Source organism: Mus caroli, unplaced genomic scaffold (genome assembly GCF_978045245.1).
Source record: "Mus caroli unplaced genomic scaffold, Mus_caroli_1 scaffold_2, whole genome shotgun sequence".
NCBI classification, from domain to species: domain Eukaryota; kingdom Metazoa; phylum Chordata; class Mammalia; order Rodentia; family Muridae; genus Mus; species Mus caroli.
The window spans coordinates 145318853-145340363 of NW_028227257.1; the positions used below are offsets into that span (position 1 = coordinate 145318853).

At 50.2% G+C, this 21511-nt stretch overlaps 1 protein-coding gene across 3 annotated transcripts in view; it reads right to left on the reverse strand.

The window, feature by feature from the left end:
* Dab2ip (DAB2 interacting protein) overlaps positions 1–21511 on the reverse strand; it is a 176283-nt gene that overhangs the window by 144484 nt on the left and 10288 nt on the right. Inside the window, exon 1 of one of the 3 annotated variants that reach the window (XM_029484632.2) lies at positions 7475–7862. The exons of 1 other annotated variant lie outside the window; for it this stretch is intronic. In XM_029484632.2, the coding sequence (XP_029340492.1) occupies positions 7475–7577 (103 nt within the window). In that variant the 5' untranslated portion in view covers positions 7578–7862. Of the gene's footprint in view, positions 1–6464; positions 6676–7474; positions 7863–21511 lie in introns of those variants that run through there. One more of the 3 variants, XM_021181770.2, reaches the window with a different exon arrangement.

Consider the following 21511-nt stretch of genomic DNA (forward strand, 5'->3'; position numbering starts at 1 on the left):
GGTCCCCCAGAGTCAGGCCAGGAGAGAACAGCCTCTGGATACAGCCTCATCCCTGCTGGCTTCCCTTCTCTCACCTCTGAGAGTGGAGATGGACAACCTAGACCACCTACTTTAAAAACTACAAAGAGCCGAGAAACTTTCTCTGCCGGCTTTCCCCAAAGCTGGCTCTTCCTAGACTTCACAGGCAGCAGAAAACGGGGTCTCCTGATGTAAGGAGATGTGGGATGTGAGCAGACTTTCATACAGTCAACCTTAGAAGAGTGCCTAGACCAAAGACAGAAGAAGCACTGTGTTCCTTACAGATCAGGGCACCGCCATGCTCTGTGACCCTCAAAGGCTCCCCGTCGTCCATGAAATCATATTCACAATCCCTCTGGGTTTGCTTTGTTTTAAAAAAAGGGACTCCTCTCACTCAGGCTGGCCTGGGACTCATATGGTGCCTTTCCTCAGCCTCCTGAGTTTTGAGGTCGCAGGTGTGAACTTGCAACCCCTAACCCCCAATCCTTATTACATCACTGAAGGTCCCCAATTTGGGGTCCTCATGACACTTCTCTGCCTCAGACTTGTCACCACCTCCCCCATTCCCTGACCTAGCAGGACACAGCTTTCTGCTGTTCTCTAGCCTGCAGCCTTTTCCCCTGGAGCCTAGATTCATCTCTGGCCCTCCTGCTACCTTTAGCACTTGGCTGAAAAGTCTGCCTGACCCCCATCCCCTCCTCAGTCTGTGACTTGCCCTGGGCTCCTTAGAACGCAGATAAATGAGGCTGGGGACTTGCGTGGATTCTGGATGCAGCCAGACACTGGGTGCACCTTCCCTCTGTGTACTCAGGAGAGCAGGCAGCCCAGCCCCCACCCACTTCAGCAGCAGCCGCAGAGCCACTCAAGGGAGATAATGGAGCCAGAGGGCTCTGCAGGGCTTCAAGTGTGACTCGAACCCAAGGGATTACAAGGACTATTTTTAACTCCCCACATCCTGACCGAAAAACAAATCCCTCACACACCCCGCCAATTCCTATCAGGGGGTGACAGGGCCTTTTAAGAATGTTCTCCTCCTGGAAGTAGCGCCAGCCAGTGTTGATGGCTGATGGCGGTCCCTCTGCCGGGAAAGGCCCTGAGGTCTCCGCTCCAACCACTGCCAGCTTCCACTATGTCTGGCTGGGTCTCCACAGCTCCCAGAAATAACGGTTTCCTTGTGGACGCGGTTGTCATGTATTTTCCAGGACAGTCAGATGTGATCACAGCAAATGCTGAGAAAGACCACACTTGTTCCTCTCCTTATCCCCTCACCCAGTGCCCTCTCCTGGCCCTGGCCCTTCTCAAATAAGTGAGCCTGGCTAGAGCTCACCTCCAGGGGGTCAAAGCTGAGGCACCTCTATCACAGGGAACTGGCTCTGTGGGAGCAAAGGCAGATAAACTGGGAAGGCATCCGAAGGGAACATTCATTAGCAAATATGGAGAGCTTTGAGGCTTCAAGGGTTCCTAGCTGCACAAGGGGATAAGGGGAACATTGCCCCCTATCCCTCCAGTATCCACAAGACAGCTTCTCATGGCAACCAGCCACCATGACCACAAGGAGATGAGACTTTCCTCCCTCAGGCCACACTCTGCTTGTCACCAGGCCCACCTGCGTGGGTGTCAGCTTCTTTCTTTTGTATCTCCTGCGGAGGATGGCTCCCAAGGCTTCATGCATGCAGGCAAGCGTTCTACCTCACAGCGACAATCCCTGCTCTAAGTTCAGTCATGCGCTGTCCACCCCTCAGTCTCACCTCAGCTAGTGCCTCTGCTCACATTCACCGTCATCGTGAAAATGGCCAAGAGAATGGTCCCCCAGGGGTATCTCAAAGGACAGATTCTGGTTGTGCTCCCAGAGTATTTCAAACAGCCTCTCCTGTGAGGAGCACTGAGAACCAGGAGGGAAGCAAGAGAGTGGGGGAGATGGTGCGGTGGGGCATCAAGGGGCTCCTTTATCAGCCTGAGTGAGCCAACCATGTGTCCCCTTTCTCAGAGCCTCAGCTTCCTTAGCAGAGAAAGTCACCAGGAGATGGACGGAGACCTGGGTAAAGCCAGTCCCATGAGATAAATGGACCTTACAAGCCAGGAGGTTTAAACAAATGCTGTGTTCATCATAAATCTGCCTGCGGCTTTGTTTCTGCTTTGGCCTCTAGGGCTCCACAGCCTTCTTTCAACAAGACAAACCCTTTCTAGGGAGGCTATACAACCCTAGAAAGTCATGTGACCTGCTTGGTGCCCCTAGGACAACATCTGTGACTCCAGAATAATCTCCCAAACCCCAGTGGAACCTTCATAATCCTCAAATGCTCTCTTGAGTCTAAAGGTGGTTTGGACTCTCATTTGGGACATGAAGTTCAGCGTGCAGGAAGGCTCTTCTAGACCTGTTTCAAGACCTGTCCATCTTAGATGCCATAAAGCCAGAAGTGACTTTTTTTGAAAAGCATTTAAGGACTGGGGTGGGGGAGGGGACAGTGGTCTAGAGGCAGATATGTGCCTACCACGTGAAAGGTCCCAAATTCTATCTCTAGTACACCACACACACGGGAGGGGGGGGGGAGACAGTATAACAGACCCAGAATAATCATAAAGAGACAGACATCTGTCAGTGAATCCAAAGCATCTGTCTGTCCTTCAGCAATGGTCAGCACAGCCCATGTGCAGACACAGAGGCTCCTGCTGGGCTGTGCTAAAATACAGGATGCAAGGAAAATGCTCTGGGCCAGAAATGTTGGCAGAGCACTGGCTAAGCTGGATGAGGGTCACCAGGCATCAAAAGGTCCAAGATGAGCTCACTGGTCCTGTAGACACTCAAATGAGAAGTACACAGGTCTGTCAGCTCCAGAAGTCCAGTGCCCACCTTGGGAGACAGGCAAGTCTGCAAGCTAATAGGAGCTGCAAAAGCCAGGGCTAGGACATAGCTGGGAAGCCTCGTATGCATGCAACCCTGAGTTCGAGCCTCAGCACAGCATACAGAAGGTATGACAGCACATGCCTAGAATCCCAGTGCTTGGGACGCGGAGGCAGGAGAATCAGGAGCCTGCAGCTGGCCTGGGATACAGACGTTAGCCAGTTCCAAGCAGGAGTGGCTCATACTCAGGTGATGAGACCCGGCTGGGCAGTCAAACAGTGATAGAGATGGAAGAATCGTCCCAAAGCCTCAGGCACAGACCAGGGTGCTGGAAGCCTAAAGAGCAGAAGGGAGTAAGTAGAAAGGAAGCCCAAAGCCACACACTGTAGCCCAGGGATTAGGCCCTGGTGCTGTGGTGGGGCACAGGTGCTTACTATCAACGGGAAAGAAGATTCAGGATGGAGTCAGGAAGCTGAAGCTCACAAGGGCTGCTTCAAGAAACCTAGCTGCGGGCACCCCAGGCACACGGTCCAGGCACAGTACAAGGAGCCTGGAATCACATCCACATGGAAGCAGTCAGAGCACTGGGCAGGGGCACCAGCTCAGAGAAAGAAATAGAAAAGGCTGACAAGAGATAGAGGTGATGACTTGAGAGGGAAACTAGAGGTGCTATACACTGCCACCAAGGTCTCTTAGCCCAGGCTACCTCGCCCTGGGAAGGGGACTACAGCTGGGTTTGTTCCAGTCCCAAGCTCCCTTTGGCTCCAAGTCAGGAACCCCAGTCACTTTCACAGTCACTATCTTGCAGTGTTCTCTGTGTGAAAGTCTGTTAGATTCTGAGGCCAGCAACCTCACTGGACACTGAACCCATTGTGGTACCCTTCCTCAGAGATGCTAGGAGAGGTCACAGCCATTTAGCTGAACAGCTCCACCTCTATCCCCTTGACATCCGAGGAGCCTAAAGATAAGAACTCTGCCAGCCTAAAGATAAGAACTATACCACAGGCCCTCCATCTTCTGGACAAGATCTCTAATATCAAAGCCACCACCAGGTGGGCAGGAAAACCACAAAAAGTCACGGTGCTTAAGAAGACTGAATGTATAGTTAGAGGATGAGAGTTCAAGTCTTGGTTCTTCCGCTTTCTGCTCATTCTTCCCATAATGTGGGCCTTGGATATTCGCTTCCTCTTGTGGACTCCTGGGACCTCACCCATAAAATGCATGCAATTTTACCCGGAGCCTTCAGGGGGATCAAAGGGTTAAAAGGCAGAATAAGCCTCGGTATGCTACAGAGCTTGGGGGCCAGAAATGTGACACTGGAAAGGTCCATGTGAGACAAATCCCTAGAGATGCCCTCCAGGGAGGACCGATTTAACAAGAAACAGAACTACATCATGCCCTCCTCCAGGGATTCATGCACAGAACCTTCTAGCTGGAAAGGTCCCAGCACCCACACTGCAATGAGGAGAAGGGAGAGGTCACACTCACCTCTCCAGCATCCCTACCTCTGTAACTAAATAACTGAGCACAAGGGTCTCAGCAAGGTGTGCCAATCCTTCAAGAAAGCGGAGATCAAAGGTCTGCCCTTATGCACGCACACTTTGAGGGTCACTGGACTGCTCTCTCTTGCCTGCCTCCTAGCCCCTGAGTTCCATCACTGGCCACATATTCTGTCCTCCTCAGAGTACCTGAGGGTGAGGCTTCTCAAGCTGGGCTATACAGAGGGCCTGGGCAGTTGTCCCAGAGATGATCCCTAGGTCAGGAGTGGAGATGAGGAATTTGCATTTCAATAGGTACCTGGGTGCTTGTGATAAAAGCATCCTGGCACACATAACAGGCCTGGATGTAAGTGCACATACAAGGATACACACACACACACACACACACACATCATAGTAGGCATTCAAAGAGGGTCAGAAAGTAAAAAGTAGAAGCACACACTCTATGGGCTGCTGCTGAGTTTGGGGTGCAGTGCACCCCCATCACTGCCTGCATGACCTTTGGTAAGTCCCTGCTTCACACTAAACCCATTTCTTTATATGCAAAGTGAGGATAAGAAAGGACACAGCTCACAGGGTTCCCTTAATGCAGTGACACACGTGTAATGTCCCCAGCACAGGACCTGGTACAACATAACAATAAATGGTGCTGTTGTCACTGTCAAACTCAGTTCCCCTGCCCCGAGTGCCTAAGGGAAGGCACTGAAAGCCAAGACTCGGGGACCTTAGAGGATACTTGAGCCATTAAGAGATGCCCGGAGGTCTGTGCAAACATCCAGTAGGTAGAAGTATTGGGACAGAGATTCTACTCTGAACAAGAATGTTCTAGCTGGCTGGAGAGGTCCAGTCATAAAGCCAGAGCCTCCAGAGTTCCCTGTCCTGGAGAACCTGAGCTGAAGAGACTGCATGTGTACCAGCTACAGATATAGCCCAGGGAAGGCACACTGGAGGCCGGGAGTCTGAAGCATCCCCACCGTGGCTGGGCTCAGGTTTCTCTCCTGCATGCTGGATGGCTGGGTCCTTCTCTGTTCCTCAGTGTTTATAACTGTCACCTCCACTTTCAAAGACACAACTCTCTGACACACTCACAAGCAGACAAGGGAAGTGGTGAGGCCATTTGAAATCTGGGACCTACTGCTTCTGTCCTTAACACAGTATGTGCACCTTTCTCAGAAGAGGGGAACCGGGAACCATGCATGCCTCACTTCATAAAAGCCTCACTAGATCCTCCAGGTACAGACCTTTACGCTCAGGGGGTTTACGAATTCATAATGAGCAGAGGAAGCTGACTATGAACCTGTGTTTAGATTCTGGAGCGGGGTGTTGGGTCTGGTTAATTCTGAGGCACAGTCTTTTAGGTCAAGAACACGGAAAGTTCAGATTGAGGAAGAACAATGTTTCCTAGGACGACTCACTCTCATTGATGACATTGGTGACCGTTGGCAGTTGAAACTAAAGGGCACTCCCCTGCCGCCACCTCAGCAGCTGAAGGAGGTGGGAGAAAGCTGAGCAAACAAAAGCTTTCAGTGCTCACCAGGCTGGGTCTTGGGTCTCTCTCCCCATGCTCTCAAGGTGTGCTCTGTCAGTAGAGGGTGGGGTTGGAAGCAGGCCAAGGGAAGAGGAGAGACCTCTCTGAGTTCACTTGTGTCCTTAGTAACAGCACTGGCTAACAATAATCACAAACATCCCAAAGTTGGAGTGTGTGTGTGTGTGTGTGTGTGTGTGTGTGTGTGTGATGGGATCTTAAATTTGGGAGTCACAGGAAGCCTCTGAAATTGATAGACTGGAGAACCCTGAACCCCAACTCCTGTAGATGGCTAGCCCCAGCTGAAGGCGCTTCCCTGGTGACACCTGCACTCTTCTTTCCAGAGGACAGCGTCAGCCCTGCACCAGGCTGCGGACAGGGATAGAAGCAGAAAACAGCAAAGTTTAAAGGGTCTGACAGGCTCAGAGGTCCTGATGGAGAGCCGAAATGAGAACTAAATAAAGCGAGACTGAGGCGCCCTCCTCAGCCCTGTAGCTCTCAAGGTCTTCAAGAAGCCCCTGCTCGGATCACTGCAGGTGTTGGGGTACCCTCAACTTGACCCGTGGTCCTCAGCCATTACCTCTACGTGCCGGCCTGGACGCTGAGCGCTGTGCAGTCGGAGAAGCCCAGGGCCAGGGTCCCGTAGTCACCAAGTCTCCGGGTCGCAGGGCACTGGGCTGCCAGTTCGGCCGTAGGAAAGTTTCCGTGGGACCCGCTGGGCCGAGCGGAGCGGGCCGGGCTGGATGGAGCTCCGGCCGGCTCCGCCGCCTCCCGCGGCGCCGCGGCTCTCTGCTCCCCGGCCACCGGCCTGCCCTTCCCTGCCAATCGCAGGCCCCGCTGCCGCAGCTCTGCCCGCCCACGGGCCCCAACGGGGGCGGATGGGGAGGGGCGGGGGCGCACCTGTTTGGTCAATCGACCCCACATCTCCACCACCCGCCGGGCCGGACTGGGCAGGGCGAACCCCTCGGCTGCCAGAGCTCGCCCCCGCCCGGCCTTGGCCAGGGTCCAGGCGGGGCCACACGCCTCTCCTCTGGCCTTGCTTAGCCCGGTCCAGCTCGCGCATGGTCTCAGCCCGCCCTCCCAGGTCCTTCCCTGCCTCCTTTGCTGTAGCCCAGGGACATAGAGATGACCGAAGCTTCTCTTTCCTTACTCCCCTGTCACCTTCTAACTACCCCCGCCCTGCAAGCATCGTTCCCTGCGCGCTGACCCCTTCAATTTTCCCATACATCCAGCACCATCTCCAACTTCAGGCTTTGAGGCAGGTACCAGTGCCTGAGAAAAGGACCGTAGCACCCCCATCCACTTAAACTCCGGGACATCCCAATCTGTTCTGCTCGATGTTCCCCAAGTTCCTTGGCCCACACAGATTTCATCGCCCCATTTTCCGCAATGGAAACATTTGAGACCAGAAGGGGGCGAAGGCTTTTGTGATCTTTTGGCAGGTGAGTTGACAAGAGTTCGCTTGGCTCCTATCCCCGAAACCCGTGGATGCCTGGGCCCGCCCCTCCTGGCCCCGGGGGACTGCGAGTAGCCTAGAGGGGAGGATCGCGGAGGAGGCGGAGGCCCGCGATGGCGCGCGCCGGGCCTTACCTCTGCTGCAGAGCGTGTCCCCGCAGAGCGCGCCCGCGGGAGGCCCCAGCAGCGGCAGGGAGGCCCAGGCGAGCGCTCGGCCGGCCGAGCGCCCAGCGCCCATCTCGGCAGGCGTCGGACCTGCCTCCCTCCGCGGCACCTGTGGCGCCAGCGCTGCGCACCCGGCCTGGGCCTCGGGGGTCGGACCCTGGCGTGCGGGCGCTCCCCAGGGCTCCTCGTGCCGTCCCGGCTCTGACTCCCACGGCGGTAGCGCGGGCCCGGGCGGGGAGCAGGCCGCCCTGAGCGGGGCTATTTTTAGTGGGAGCTGCTCTCCCAGTCGGACAGACAGAACCAGTTAATTCGGCCGTTGAAGAAGGGCCTGTCCGGGGAGCTCCCCGGAAAGACGGCCAGGGCCCTGCTGAAAGCTGATCCTGCGCATTCCTGCCTCTCGAGGCGGGAGGGCGGGAGGACGCCTGTAATTCCAGGGGGAAGCCTGCGTCCTCTCAAGCTGTGCCTTGGGCCCAAGTGCACGCCCCGAGAGGGCTCTTGAAACTGACCTCGGAACATGGCCCGACTTTCCTCACCATCACACGCCTCAGATGGAGCATACGTCTACCTTACTGAGAGTCCCCACTTCTTGTTAGGAAGAGGCCCTACGAAATGGAGTCTAAGACCCAACAAAGCACGAAGTCATCACTCTGAACTTTCTTGATGAAGGAAGTAGTGAAGTCAGATACAGTGCAGTAATGTGCTCTGGATGGACCAGGCAGCTTTGAAAGCCCAACACTTTTCAATGATGTGGCCTTGGCAAACCACCTCAATTCTGGATCTATCTCCTCGTCTTGCAAAAAAAAAAAAAAAAAAAAAAAAAAAAAAAAAAAAAAAAAAAAGGAGGGGGTAGTTTTTAAAGCCCCAAGACAATATCTGAGAAAACCTTTGTGAGCAAAACTATTACCTACATGTTCCTTCCATGAAGATGTGAAGACTCAGGCAGGATCTGCACACACGGAGTTGTGGGAGGAGCCTAAAGAGGTGCATGTGGTGTTAAAGTAAGGGTAAATAAATAGGGTGGGGGATTAGAATAGAGGTTGCAAAAATAGACTCACACGTGTATGGAAATTTAATATTGGCAGGAGTGGTACTTGAGGTCAGTGGAGAAAGAGTAGACACTTCTATAAATGGTGCTGGAGCAATTGGATGTCTGTCTGTATTAGAAAAGAAAAATGGAATCCCTAATTCCACACCATCAGTGTCAGGTATACAAAAGATTAAATATGAAAACAAGCTGGGCATGGTGCCTCGCATTAGTAAGCCCAGGAACCGAGAGGCTGGGACTGTGGTGAGTTTAAGGCCAGCTTGGATTACATAGTTCCAGGCCATGAGCCTGAACTACACAGTGAGCCTCTGACTCTAAGTAAGCAAACAGACAAACTTATCGGAGGGCAAGATTTCTTAAAGACCCACAGAACATCAAAATAAAGATGGATGCATTTAATTAAACTGTGAATGCCAGGTTCATGAGAAGATGTATGGGAGTCAAATGCAAGCTGTACAAAGGCCTCTGACAAACTGATTTTCAGAAGAGAAGGTAGAGGGCTGGGGGTGTCGTTTAGTTGCTAAAGTGATGGCCTGGTGTTTGATCCCCCAGAAGCACATAAACTAGGTGTGGTGGCTAAAACCTGTAATCCTAGCCAAATGGGAGGTGGTGGCAGGAAGAGCAGAAGTTCAAGGACATCCTGAGCTACAAAAAGACTTCAAAGCGTGTACGATCAGGCACCTGGCAGAAGGAACATGAATGCCCATTAAACAGATGCAAAGAAAGCCTTACTGTAACCAAGGACACACAGAATCAGGCCTCTGTCAGGAGAGTGTCACATCATTCCTGTCAGATTGGCACCCAAACAAAGGGGAGACAGTGGGATACAGAACACCCATGCCAGGAGGGAAGGTGGTTACAGACACTCTGGAAAACAGCCCGGAAGCACCAAGAACACCCAGCTATCCGGTCATCCCTGAGGGACACGCCTAATGAATGTGTGTCTCCCCCCCCCCCAAAAAAAAGGCAAGGCAGCCTGTGACCATCTGCAGACCGCATAGACCCATTGCAGAATGCTCTGAGGGTCTCTGCCGCAGTGAGGGGGACTAGCTAGAGAGTCTGCGAGTCTCCGAGGGAGAGAGAAGACACAGCAAGTTGCAGAGGAACAAATTGCATGATATCATTCATTTGGATTCTTTAAACACGAAAACCCAAATACCCATATATCACGTGAGTATGCACAGATGCAAAAGCAGGAAGCATGCAGAGGCATGATAAATGCAGCTTTCAGTAAAGTGTTTACCCCAGGGAGGAGGAGGGTGGTGGGATGGGTAGGAGGCGGAGGGTGAAGGGATGGGTTGGAGGAAGAGGCTGCCCATTTAGGCAAGGTTTTAGTTTTTTGACTGGAGTGGTAAGTGCATAAATGTCTGTCTCATATGTGTGTGTGTGTGTGTGTGTGTGTGTGTGTGTGTGTGTGTGTGTGTGTGGTATTTTGGGAGATTGAACCTAGGACCTTGTGAGTGAATGCTACACAATCACTCTAGACCCCAGACTTAAAAAAAAAAAAAAAACATAAAGAAAGCCTGATGGGAATCCCTAAAAACAACCAGTCCTGATCCAAAGGGATACTTTTCTCCTCCTCTCCCTCCTCCTCTTCCTAGTCTTCCTCCTCTTCCTCCTCCTCTTCCTCCTCTAACTTCTTTTTTTAAGATGTATTTATTTATTTAATGTATGAAAGTACACTGTAACTATACCCCAAAAAAGGGCATCAGATCCCATGACAGATGGTTGTGAGCCACTATGTGATTGCTGGAATTTGAACTCAGGACCTCTGGAAGAGCAGTCAGTGCTCTTGACTGCTGATCCATCTCTCTAGCTCTCCTTTCCTTCTTTTAATGATGTCATCGTGTCTAAGTGCTGACGGATGAACATAGCCTGGCTTGCGATGAGGTACTCAGGAAACCCAAAGAATACTAATAGCTTCCTAGAGCATCTCCTCTGAAGCGCTGCTCAGCCTAGACACAGCCCACTGTGCAGGCTAGGCCTCCAAGGGATTTGCACAGGCAGCGTGTCATCCTGGCTTGCTGCTCCCAGTCTCTGCTTCAACGCTTGTGTGATACAGTTCTGCCATGGGGACCCTGGGTGAGGTGGAGGGTCCTCATCTATTCCTGAGGCAGCTCCCTAGTACCTGTCCTTCACTGTCCATATTCTCACAAGACAGACGGTGGCACCTAGTTTCAGGTTTGTCTCGAGGCAGACTTTATTTTAAAGACAAGGTTTTGCTACTCTAGTTCATGCTGGTTTCAAGCTTGTAATCCTCCTGCCTCAGCCTCCTTAGTACAAAGATTATAGATGAGTACTAGTACAACTTCTCATATTTCACCTTTTCTGGGTTACCACTGCAGGCTCTCCCTCTGCACAGGGACTTAACTAGGACATAAGAACATAAATGTTGAGCAGATCCAACTCTGAGACCACGCCAGACTCTCAGAAGGAAAACAACCCCATCACCTGCCCAATGGACTGCTTGGTCTTCATGAATCGTCTTGAGAGTAACATGAACTTTGAGGTCAAGAGAGCTGCAATCAGTCTGGGCTGAACCAGTTACTAGCTGTGTAATCTACCATACCATTTCATTCATCCGAACCTCACTGTTGGGGTCTGCACGGCCAGGATATGGTGAGGCCTGTCACAAGGAGAGATTAGGATGAGTCTATGAGACCACAGAAGCCATATGCACAGCCCCCTTCTTAGGTCAAGCAGCAATTATGTGAATGTTGGCTAAGAGGAAGATGTTTGCAGAGGAGGGTGGAAGGAACCCAGTTGGGCCACTATGCAAGTAGAAAGCTGGTTTAAAAAACAACAACAACAAGGGTGTGAGCCAGTTCTGAGCAGAAGTATGCACCTGGAGGCTGTCTGGGGAGCCGGAAGTGTCAAGAGCCTGCTCTGTACCCTTGCCCTGTTCCTCCTCCCAGCATTCCACTTCCCAGGTGCCCAGGTGCCGAGCTGCACAGCACACCATCCTTGCAGACCTTCTTCTTTGTCTCCCCATAGCCGCTCTGCTCCCCTCCAATCTGTTCTCACATATATCCCAGGGATCTCAATCTGGACCTGTCTTTTCCTTGCCAGCTTCCATCTGTAGGGGCGACAGAGCCCGTGGTTCCTTCCCCAGGGACGTGTCTGAAGTGATTTACCAAATACATCATCTGTACTTGTGTATGCAAAGTCTACATATGTCCTCCTGTTGGGAGCTTCCATCAAGGCAACATGCAGGACTGGGAATTGCTCATGGTCCAGACTCTAGAAGATGAGTCTGCCAGAGTCACATGTTCTACATCCAGACAGAAGCATGACATTGACAGAGCTGGGTGGTCACTGGAAAAGAGCAGCCCTGTGCACTTCAAGGGTTCTGGAGAGAGATTTTCCTAAGCTAATAAACCAGTCCCTTTGATTTAAATCCCATCGCACAATGTAATATCCCCAAGATGACATACACATTAGTCACTGTTGGTCCTTTGTCTCATGCAAATGGCTATGTAAGGCAGGAATCCCACACAACATATAGTCTGCCACCCTCTTTTTGAAGGAAGGGTTTCATGTGTCACAGGCTAGCCTCAAACTTGCTCTGACTAAGGACAACCTTGAATTGGTGACCCTCCTAACAGTGCCTCCTTCCCAGCTAACCGCTAGGATTACAAGTGTGCACTATCCTGCTCATTTTTCTGTTTGTTTTTTGGGTATATACGTGACTTTGTGGGATATGCTGAGAATCAAACCTAAGGTACTGTGCGTGTTAAGCCAACATTCTCCCAACACCCACATCCTCAGCCCTGTCATTTTTTCTAATGGCTGTCTAGACCATCAGTGACCTCCCTATTGGCAACATTAAAGGATGTTCTTGTGCCTTCATCTCCCCTAACCTCTAGCAATCTGTGATTCTGTGGACAGTACTGGTCCCTTCTGACTCCCCACATTCCCCCAGTTTCTCTCCTAATTTTTCTGGGCTATTCCATCTTACTCCTTGGCCATATCAATGATAACACTCTCAGAACCTGATTGCCCTTAATTTTCTGAACATAACATTCTGATTGCTCATAGTGTTCCAATGAAGGAACCTAGGGCTTCACCTGCTGTCCTTAAACAGCAGGTACTGTGGTCCTTTGCCCAGGTTTCTGTGAGCATCAAGCTACTTCCCTGCCTCTGTGCCGTTCTCCCTGTGGATCCTACCCATTGGTGCCTCTTGAAAGATTGACAGAACACAGATCCAATCAGATCTCTCCTAACCCTGCTACAAAAGCTTTCAAGGGCTTTGCACACTATTGTATTTGTGCGGCTGGTAAAAAAAGCAAACCCTCCAAGGGACGTCCCCATTTCTGAACAAGAGCATGCACCTTGAGGCTGGCCTGGGAGCCAGGAGGTCAGAAGCCTCCCAACTCTGCTTCTCTTTTTCCACTCCAGCTAATTTCAAAGTTCTCAGATAAACAGCAGTCCTTCCTCAGACCTGGCCCTTGCACACCAACCTCCCGCTTGCTTTCAGAACACTTTCTTCTGTCCTTTCCTCTCCTGGCCTGGTTAGCTTCTTCATTAGCTTCTTTCAGTGGTCATTGAATGTCACTCCCTCAGAGCAACCTCGCCTCGCTTTCAACCGACACCTATACCTAGCACTGTTCCTTCACGATACTGACCACGGTTGGTATTTGGGGATCCTGAGTACAGGGGTCACCATTGCATCACTGCTGACCCTCAGCAAGGGCTCTGGCACATAGTATTGCCCAGTGAATGTTCGCTGAAGGGATGAACCCAGGTCTACTTGCACACCTCCACAACCTGACTCTCATCATAGGACAGTATTGGTTACCAAAATTTCCACCGTTTCTCTCTGTGGCTGGAGACAAACAAGTCTGAATGCCTGGGCAGGTGACTGTGTATTCTCTCCCTCAGTTCTCACAACCTGCTCTAAAGAGGTTCCATTTTGGATTATGTAATTTATTTATTTATTTATTTATTTATTTATTTATTATACAGTGTTCTGCCTGCATGCCAGAAGTGAGCACCAGACCTCATGATACATGGTTATGAGCCACCATGTGGTTGCTGGGATTTGAACTCAGGACCTCTGGAAGAGCAGACAGTGCTCTTACCCTCTGAGCCATCTCTCCAGCCCGTGGAAATGGAAGTTAAGAGAGTGTGAGCAACTTGCACAGGAGCATACAGCCTGAAAATGGCTGAGCCAGTATTCTAAGCCTGTTTGGTTCTAAATTTAAGTCTTATAACTGCTGCCACATCTTTCTGTGTATTGTGTGCTATACCTGAATAAAATAAAGAGCTTATGACTTAGGCTCTTCCGGGGGAGGGGAGTCAAATGCTTGCTAGTGGAAGTGGGATTCAAAGTATGGTGGAGACACGGTGTGGTAGAGAGTGTTTGCCTAGCACCCACAAAGCCTTGTTCTATATCCAACATCATCATATAAGATGGATATAGTAGTGCATGCTTGTGACCCCAGCACTTGGGAGGTGGAGGCAGGTAAGTCAAATCAAGATCATCCTGAGTTACAGAGGGAGTTCCCGGATAGCTGGGGATACATGTCTCAAAAAAAAAAAAAAAAAATAGACAAGGGCTGGCGAGATGGCTCACTGACTGCTCTTCCGAAGATCCTGAGTTCAAATCCTAGCAACCACATGGTGGCTCACAACCACCCGTAATGAGATCAAACGCCCTATTCTGGTGTGTCTGAAGGCAGCAACAGTGTTTATAATAATAAATAATAATTAACAGTATTTATAATAATAAAAAATCTTTGGGCTGGAGTGAGCAGGATTGACCAGAGAGAGCAGAGAAATTCAATTCCCAACAATGGCATGAAGGCTCACAACCATCTGTACAGCTGCAGTTTACTCATATACATTAAATAAATAAATAAATAAATAAATAAATAAATAAATAAATAAATAAATAAATCTTTTTAAAAAATAGACAAACAAGCAAAAACCCATGGTCCAAAGCATTCTCAGATACTCACCCAGGCTCAGGTTCACGGTACTCCTACAGGAAGATGGCAGGCATGGTGGGGAGGGACGGGGAAGCAGGGAGGAGAAGGAATAAAGTGGAAATGTACATTTGCCTTGGTGGGGTCTGTGAATTCAACATTGGTGTGAGTCCCTGGGCATGGAGGAGGGGCTGAGTGATGCCAGTTCCGGCTTGGAGAGGAGCAATCCTGTGGGAGTTTAGTCGGCCTCTGCAGCTTCTCCCTACTGTTTGTGTATTCTCTCAGTCAATGATATGGGGGCCCCTCTGGGCAGGCTCTGAGCTGAGAGCTGGGGACAAAGGTGAAAAGGCCAGTGAGTTGCTCCCAGGTACTAGGGAAAGAGGCAGGCTATGGTGTCAGCAGAGCCACCAGGAAACTTCCCTGTGGCCCATACAGGAGTCTCTCCCATTACATACTGAGCATAAGCTGGTAAGCTAGTAATTATTGAGACAGAGGAGGGGGCTGTGGTCCCTAGTGCTAGCCTGAGTAGGGGGTGCCTTCCAAGGAGGTGACCTCTTAAAGCAGAAGCTACAACCAGGCAATGAGGGGACGGCCCATGCTAAAGCATGTTACAGCCTGATATGCTCAGGATCACCAGTTAAGCACCCCTGGGCAGGCATCAGCCACAAGCAGGAAGATGAAGAAAGGCTGGGTTCCTAGGACCCTAAATGCCATGCCCAGCAGCTTGAGTTGCTTAGAGAGGCACTGACTCTGATGATCCTGGGCAGGGAGGATCTATAATCTGGAGAAGGAAGAAGATTTAAAGGGAAAGGCAAGAGACTATCCTGGGGATGGTCCAGGAAGGGAACAGGGCGTGAAGACAGCCCAGGAGGTTCAGCCAGAAATGAAAGGTCCAATTTGGATGCCCACTGAAGGGAAAACTCTGCAGGAGGGTATGTTTCAATCCCTCTTCTAGAATGAAGAACTTCTCTCTGAGGCTGGGGAAATGATCTGGTGGTAAAGTAATTTCTGTGCAAGCATAAAGACCTGAATTTGAGTCCCCAGGATCCACATAAAAAGCTGGCACCTGTAATCCTGTTGCTAGGGAGGTAGACGCAAGCGGATCCACAGAACCCAACTCACTGACAGTCAGTATTGACAATTTGTGAGCTCCAGGTTCAGTAAGAGATTCCATCTCAAGAGATAAAATCGGGCTAGAGAGACAGCTCAGTGATCTGAGCACTGATTCTCTTACAGAGGACTCAAGTTCAATTCCCAGCACCTACCTGGTAGCTCACCACCATCTATAACTCCAATTTCAGAGAATCTGACATCCTCTTCTGGCCTCCAGGAGTACCAGGCATGCACGTGGTGCACAGACAAGCATGCAGACAAAACTCTCATACACATAAGGTAAACAGAAATTCAAATGGAAATAAAGAAAAGAAAAAAGAAAAATGCAAATGGCAGAGAGGAAGAAGTAGGTTAGCCTGAGACAGACGCAGAAACTGGAGGTAATTTAAGAATGAGATGTGGCCAGGAAGAAGCAGAGGAGACCGTGGCCATAACTTTTCTTTTGCCCCCAGAAGAAAATGAGGTTGGCTCCTTAGGAAAAGGGCAAATAATAAAATAACAACCAGAAAACAATTATCACAGTGCATGATAAATATCTGCACAGCAGGGGTGAGGCATGCGGAGCTTCTTGTGTATAGGAATTTGCCAGGCTATGTGCCCATAGGAGGAGGTCAAACTGGGGAGAGGGCATGGCTAGCTGGAGATATGAGGGGCTGTGGATAGGACGGCCAGACAAAATACAGGGTGCCTGATTTAAAGCGTTTATATGAGCGGTGACTGCTTTTTAGTGTAAGGATGTCCTCTGCAATATTTTTATATACTTATGCTAAGACATTCTCAATTGCTTACTTTATCCCCTGTGACTCTGTTGATAGAGTGGTTGCCTAGCACATAAGAAGCTCTAGGGTTCATCCCAGCACCATGGAAACTTGACTTGGTGTTGCATGTCAGTAATTCCAGACCTCAGGAAATGGAGGCAGAAAAATCTGATCTTACTAGCTTGAAGCCAGCCTGGATACCTGAAGGCCTGCCTCAGAACTAAACAAACTAATGGTAAATAATAACAAAAAGGTGCATGATATGTGTACTGCATAGTTTTATGTCAACTTCACAAAAGCCAAAGTCATGAGGGGAGGCAGCCTCATTAAGAAAAATGCCTTCAGGCTGGAGAGATGGCTCAGCAGTTAAGAGGACTGACTACTCTTCCAGAGGTCCCGAGTTCAATTCCCAGCTCATGATCATCTATAATGGGATCCAATGACCTCTTCTGGTGTGTCTACAGTATACTTGAATACAACAAAAGCAAGCAAGCAAGAAGCCTTCATGGGGCTGGAGAGGTAACTCAGTGGTTAAGACACTGGCTGCTCTTCCAGAGAACCTGGGTTCAGTTCCCAGCACCCACATGACAGCTCGTAACTGTCTTAATTCCAGTTACAGAGGATCTGAAACCCTCACACAGACATATGCAGGCAAAACACCAATGCACTTAAAATAAAAATAAATCCTTAAAAAAGGAAATGCCTTCATAAGGTTGGCTGTAGTCAATCAAGTTCAGGAACCAAGCCACTAAGCAGTACTCGCACGTGCATGCAGTAATAGGCCTGACAAGGACGGCACTGCCCCTCTGGTGTTTTCCTGAAGCATCAGAATCATTCTTGAATTTGATAGTGTCCCAGCCTGTGGCCAAAACCCTGCCTGGAAACTGGAACATTACACCTGTAAGCTTGAATTAGCTAAGAGATCCTGAGCCTCTGTTGTGTGCCTGCTTCTTAGAGTGATGAGTCCCAACAGTGTGTATACAGATCGGAAGAGAGGAAGAGTGCAGCCACTTTAATTCCAACTGCAGAAGGGGTTTCTCTCCCTTTTGACAAAGGGCCCTTTAGGAATCAGACATGGCGCCCAGCTTCTGCTGCAGGAAATATACACTGCTCACATTTCTGTTTCAAGCTCTTCCAATCCCAGACTAGAAAGGTGATTTTTTTTAAGGCCCATTAGCATAATTACCTGCCTGCAACACTATAGAGAAGCGATCAGATGAGCCTGCAAGTTTCGAGGTTATTTGGAGTAAGTCACCTGAAGTTCACCGCCATCAGGAGTCATGGCTGCCTTGTGTAATCATGGGGAATTATTTAGTAATAGCAGAGGTACCGTGATCTAATTTAGTTTTAATGCCAGGAGGTGCCCTCCCAGAATTATCAGCCTCAGAGCAATTCTGACTTCCAGGTTTGTTTCACTTTCTGGAGAGGATTTGATTCAAGGCACCTGAAGTTGCTTCTTTGTCACCCAAAGTCATCTAGGGTTGAAACAGACTCTACCTCCGTGCATTGAAAAACAGTACTGAGAGCAGCCGGGCCACAGGAAGCAAGGGTGGACACCCAGCTAAGTGGAAGCGCTGGGTGGAACTTGATCCATCAGGTATTTGCTGGGAGAGCCCTAATTTCCCTCCTACTTATTACCTCCTTCTTCAGGCAGCCCAGACTCTGCTGTTATGTGGGTAAAACTAATGATAGTCATAGATGGGAGCCGATTTTAGCTATTTTAACACTTTACCACACATCGCATCCTGTGGAGGAAGTGGCGGCTGCCGTGTACGCAAATGGGGACACTGAGGCTGAGAGGGTGAGGCATTCACTTCCGGTCATACGGTGAATAAGAAGACTAGCTGGGATCTCCACCTTCCCGAATTCATACTCAGTAATAATCCTAAACCAGGCGTGGTGGCACCTGCCGGTAATCTCCAGCACCCCACAGCAGAGGAAGACACAGCAGACAGAGTTCAAGGCCAGCCTGGTTTACACTGTGTTTCAGGCCAGTCAGGGCTTTAGAGAGAGACCCTGTCTCATTATGAAAGAAAAGGAGGAAGAGGAGGAGGAGGAAAAAGGAGAGAAGAGGAGGGGGAAGAAGAATCTTGAAGTCACTTTAACCCCTTATAATCAACCAGAAGTGATTGCTACTGTTTTTTCTTTTTTCAGAAGAGGTCTGTTTGGCCAAAGTAGATGTAGTGAGAAGATAGAAAAGTCAGGAATAGAACCACGAGTCTAATTCTAAACCCAGTGCATCCTTGGCTGGGTACCAGGCTCTCAATGAGGCGTGCCCAGCTGCCCAGCTGCCCAGCTCTGATCTTTGCTTGCAGCTTCTGCCCAGAGCCTCCTCCCTGCACCCACTTCCCATTCAGAAGCCAGCGTCTCCTGTTGTCATCCTGCATGCTAACAAAACCTACTTTGAGATGCTTATTTGTCCAACACTATCCTTCCGGCAGAGGGTGGCCTGGTTCCACAAGAAGGGTCAGGAGGTGGACTGGCTTGTCACCATTCTCCCTAGGGACTGAGGCCACACCCAGGCCTCTGTAGGGTTTGCCTTTCCATCTCTACAGGAACAGCAGGATTAGGCTTTCTTATTGAATTCGTGGCCTGGAATTCAACAGTCCTCTTGACCTGTCCGCACTGGGATTATTCCCCATTCCCAGGGTTTAAAACCAACTCTTTAAACCGACAAGCTGCAGAACTCTTGTTTCATCTCATTTTGTGGGGAGGATGTGGTGGGAAATTGTCTGTTTGTTTTGAGCCTGAGTCTGCCTTAGTCACTGCTCTATTGCTGTGGAGAGACGCCATGACCAAGGCAACTCTTATAAAAGGAAGCTTTTAAGTGGGGGCTCGTTTACAGTTTCAGAGGGTGAGTCCATTGTCACCATGGTGGGGAACATAGCACTGGAACAAGAGCGAAGGGTTACATCCTGATCTTCAGGCAGAAAGAGGGAGGGGAGAGAGAGGGGAGACAGACAGACTGGGCCTGACATGGGCTTTTGAAACTTTAAATGCCTCCTCCCAGTGATACACTTCCTCCAACAAGGCCACACCTTTTAATCCTTCTAATCTCTTCAAACAGTTCCACTCCCTGGTGACTAAGCATTCAAATCTATAGACCTATGGGGGCCATTCTTATTCAACCTACCACAGAGTCTTATGCAGCCCAAACTAGCATCAAACTAGGTAGACAAGGAAAACCTTGGACTCTTGATCCCCAGCTTCTGCCTCTAAAGGGCTGGGATCATCACCACTGTATTCAGCTCAGAACTCCCATGTCAAAAGAAAACCATCGGGCTGGTGAGATGGCTCAGTGGGTAAGAGCACCCGACTGCTCTTCCGAAGGTCCAGAGTTCAAATCCCAGCAACCACATGGTGGCTCACAACCATCCGTAACCGAGATCTGGTGCCCTCTTCTGGAGTGTCTGAAGATAGCTACAGTGAACTTACATATAATAAATAAATAAATCTTTAAAAAAAAAAAAAGAAAAAAAAAAAGAAAACCATCAGTTGGAAGGAAGCTGATCTGCTGGGAGGTGGGTTAGTAAAAGAGGTCTCTCTCCATCTCACATCTCCGCATGTCTCCTCAGACAGTGAAGGCCGATGAGACCTGTGTGAACTAAGCTGTGCCTCCCTGGGTCCCACCTACGAACACCTGACTGTCCCTGTGGCAGTCTAAGAGGAACCTCAGCAAAGCCAGCTGGATCTGGTTGCCACGTGACCTGTCTGGTAGTGTCTGTTCCCAAGCGCCAACAGAAATTCAGTGTGCCCTGCACATGCCGGGTGGCCAGGACGGGCTGTGCCTTGACTCTGCTTATCCACTTCTCTGTGTGTCATTTAAATCCTCCTGTCCTTTCTCACCACCTAACCAGTGACCCCAGTTACCACTTTCTGTTGCCTCATAGTAGACACCCCTCCCCCTGGACAGCTGCCTCCTGACATGGTGGACACCATTGACACTCTTGCTATTGATACTAAGCTGAGAAAGCTTCCCAGAGGATATGGGTACTAAAAGGACACCAACTCAGAGTAGGAGCTAGTGGGGTTAGGCACTGCGTGTGAAGAGGAAGCAGGCTCTCTGTGTCTCTCTGCGTCTGTGTGTGTCTCTGTTTCTGTCTCTGTCTCTCTCTGTCTCTCTGTCTCTCTCTGTCTCTCTGTCTCTCTCTGTGTGTGTGTGTGTGTGTGTGTGTGTGTGTGTGTGTGTGTGTGTGTGTGTGTGTGTTTTGAGACAGGGTTTCTCTGTATAGCCCTGGCTGTCCTGGAACTCACTTTGTCAACCAGGCTGACTTCAAACTCAAGGATCCGCCTGCCTCTGCCTCCTGAGTGCTGTTTAAAGGCGCACACCACTACACCCAGCCTGGAAGCAGGTGTTTTAGGCCCAGAATTGATAGGCAGGAATTATTGGAGGAGCTGTTTAAGGAGCTGTCAGCCACTCAGCCTGACTGAAACCTGGCTTGGACTTGGTGACCCTTGCAGGTAGAGGAAGTAGCTACCCAGACTTGTCAAGGACCTTTAGGGACTATTCAAGATCTGTTTAAGATCTGGAGATGAATCTTGAGGACTCTGGAAAGCCAGTGAAGGTCTTAGGTGGGGTGATGGGCAAGACCTGCATTTGGCAGCTCATCTGACCATACACAGACTAGGGGCCTGTGAGCTTCGTGACCCCATCTCTCCTCCCAGTCTCCCTCTCACACACAGACTAGACAGCCTGGTTCCTTCTGAGACACAGCACATGGACATGGGTTAGGGGGCTCCAGCCTGCCTTGTCCTTTCTATGCTGATTGGTCCCAGCCTGGAATGTGGTCTGTGGCCTCTCATCTCTCACCTTAGGGCAGGACATCAACACCGTCTCCACTGGGTAGAGCTGTGGTTGGAAGTCTGAGACACTGCTCTGCCCCCCCCCGCGCCCCCCCCCCCCCCAGCTCAGTTCCTTATCTTGCTTCTGCTCCTCACAGCCATTCCTCAGCCCTGCAACCCTCCCTTGGTCCTGGCTAATGGTCCTCTCTCCAAATACAAGCTCTTTTGTTCACCAGGCAGCTTGCTTGGCCCTCAGCCGTAGCTTGATCTTAATGAGCCCAGGGTCAACTGAAGGATGAGGCAGCTCCATTAGACTGTTGCTGGCTACAGCTTGGTACCCTGTCCTTCCCTGCTCAAACTTCCTGTCTGTAGCCCTTTCTAC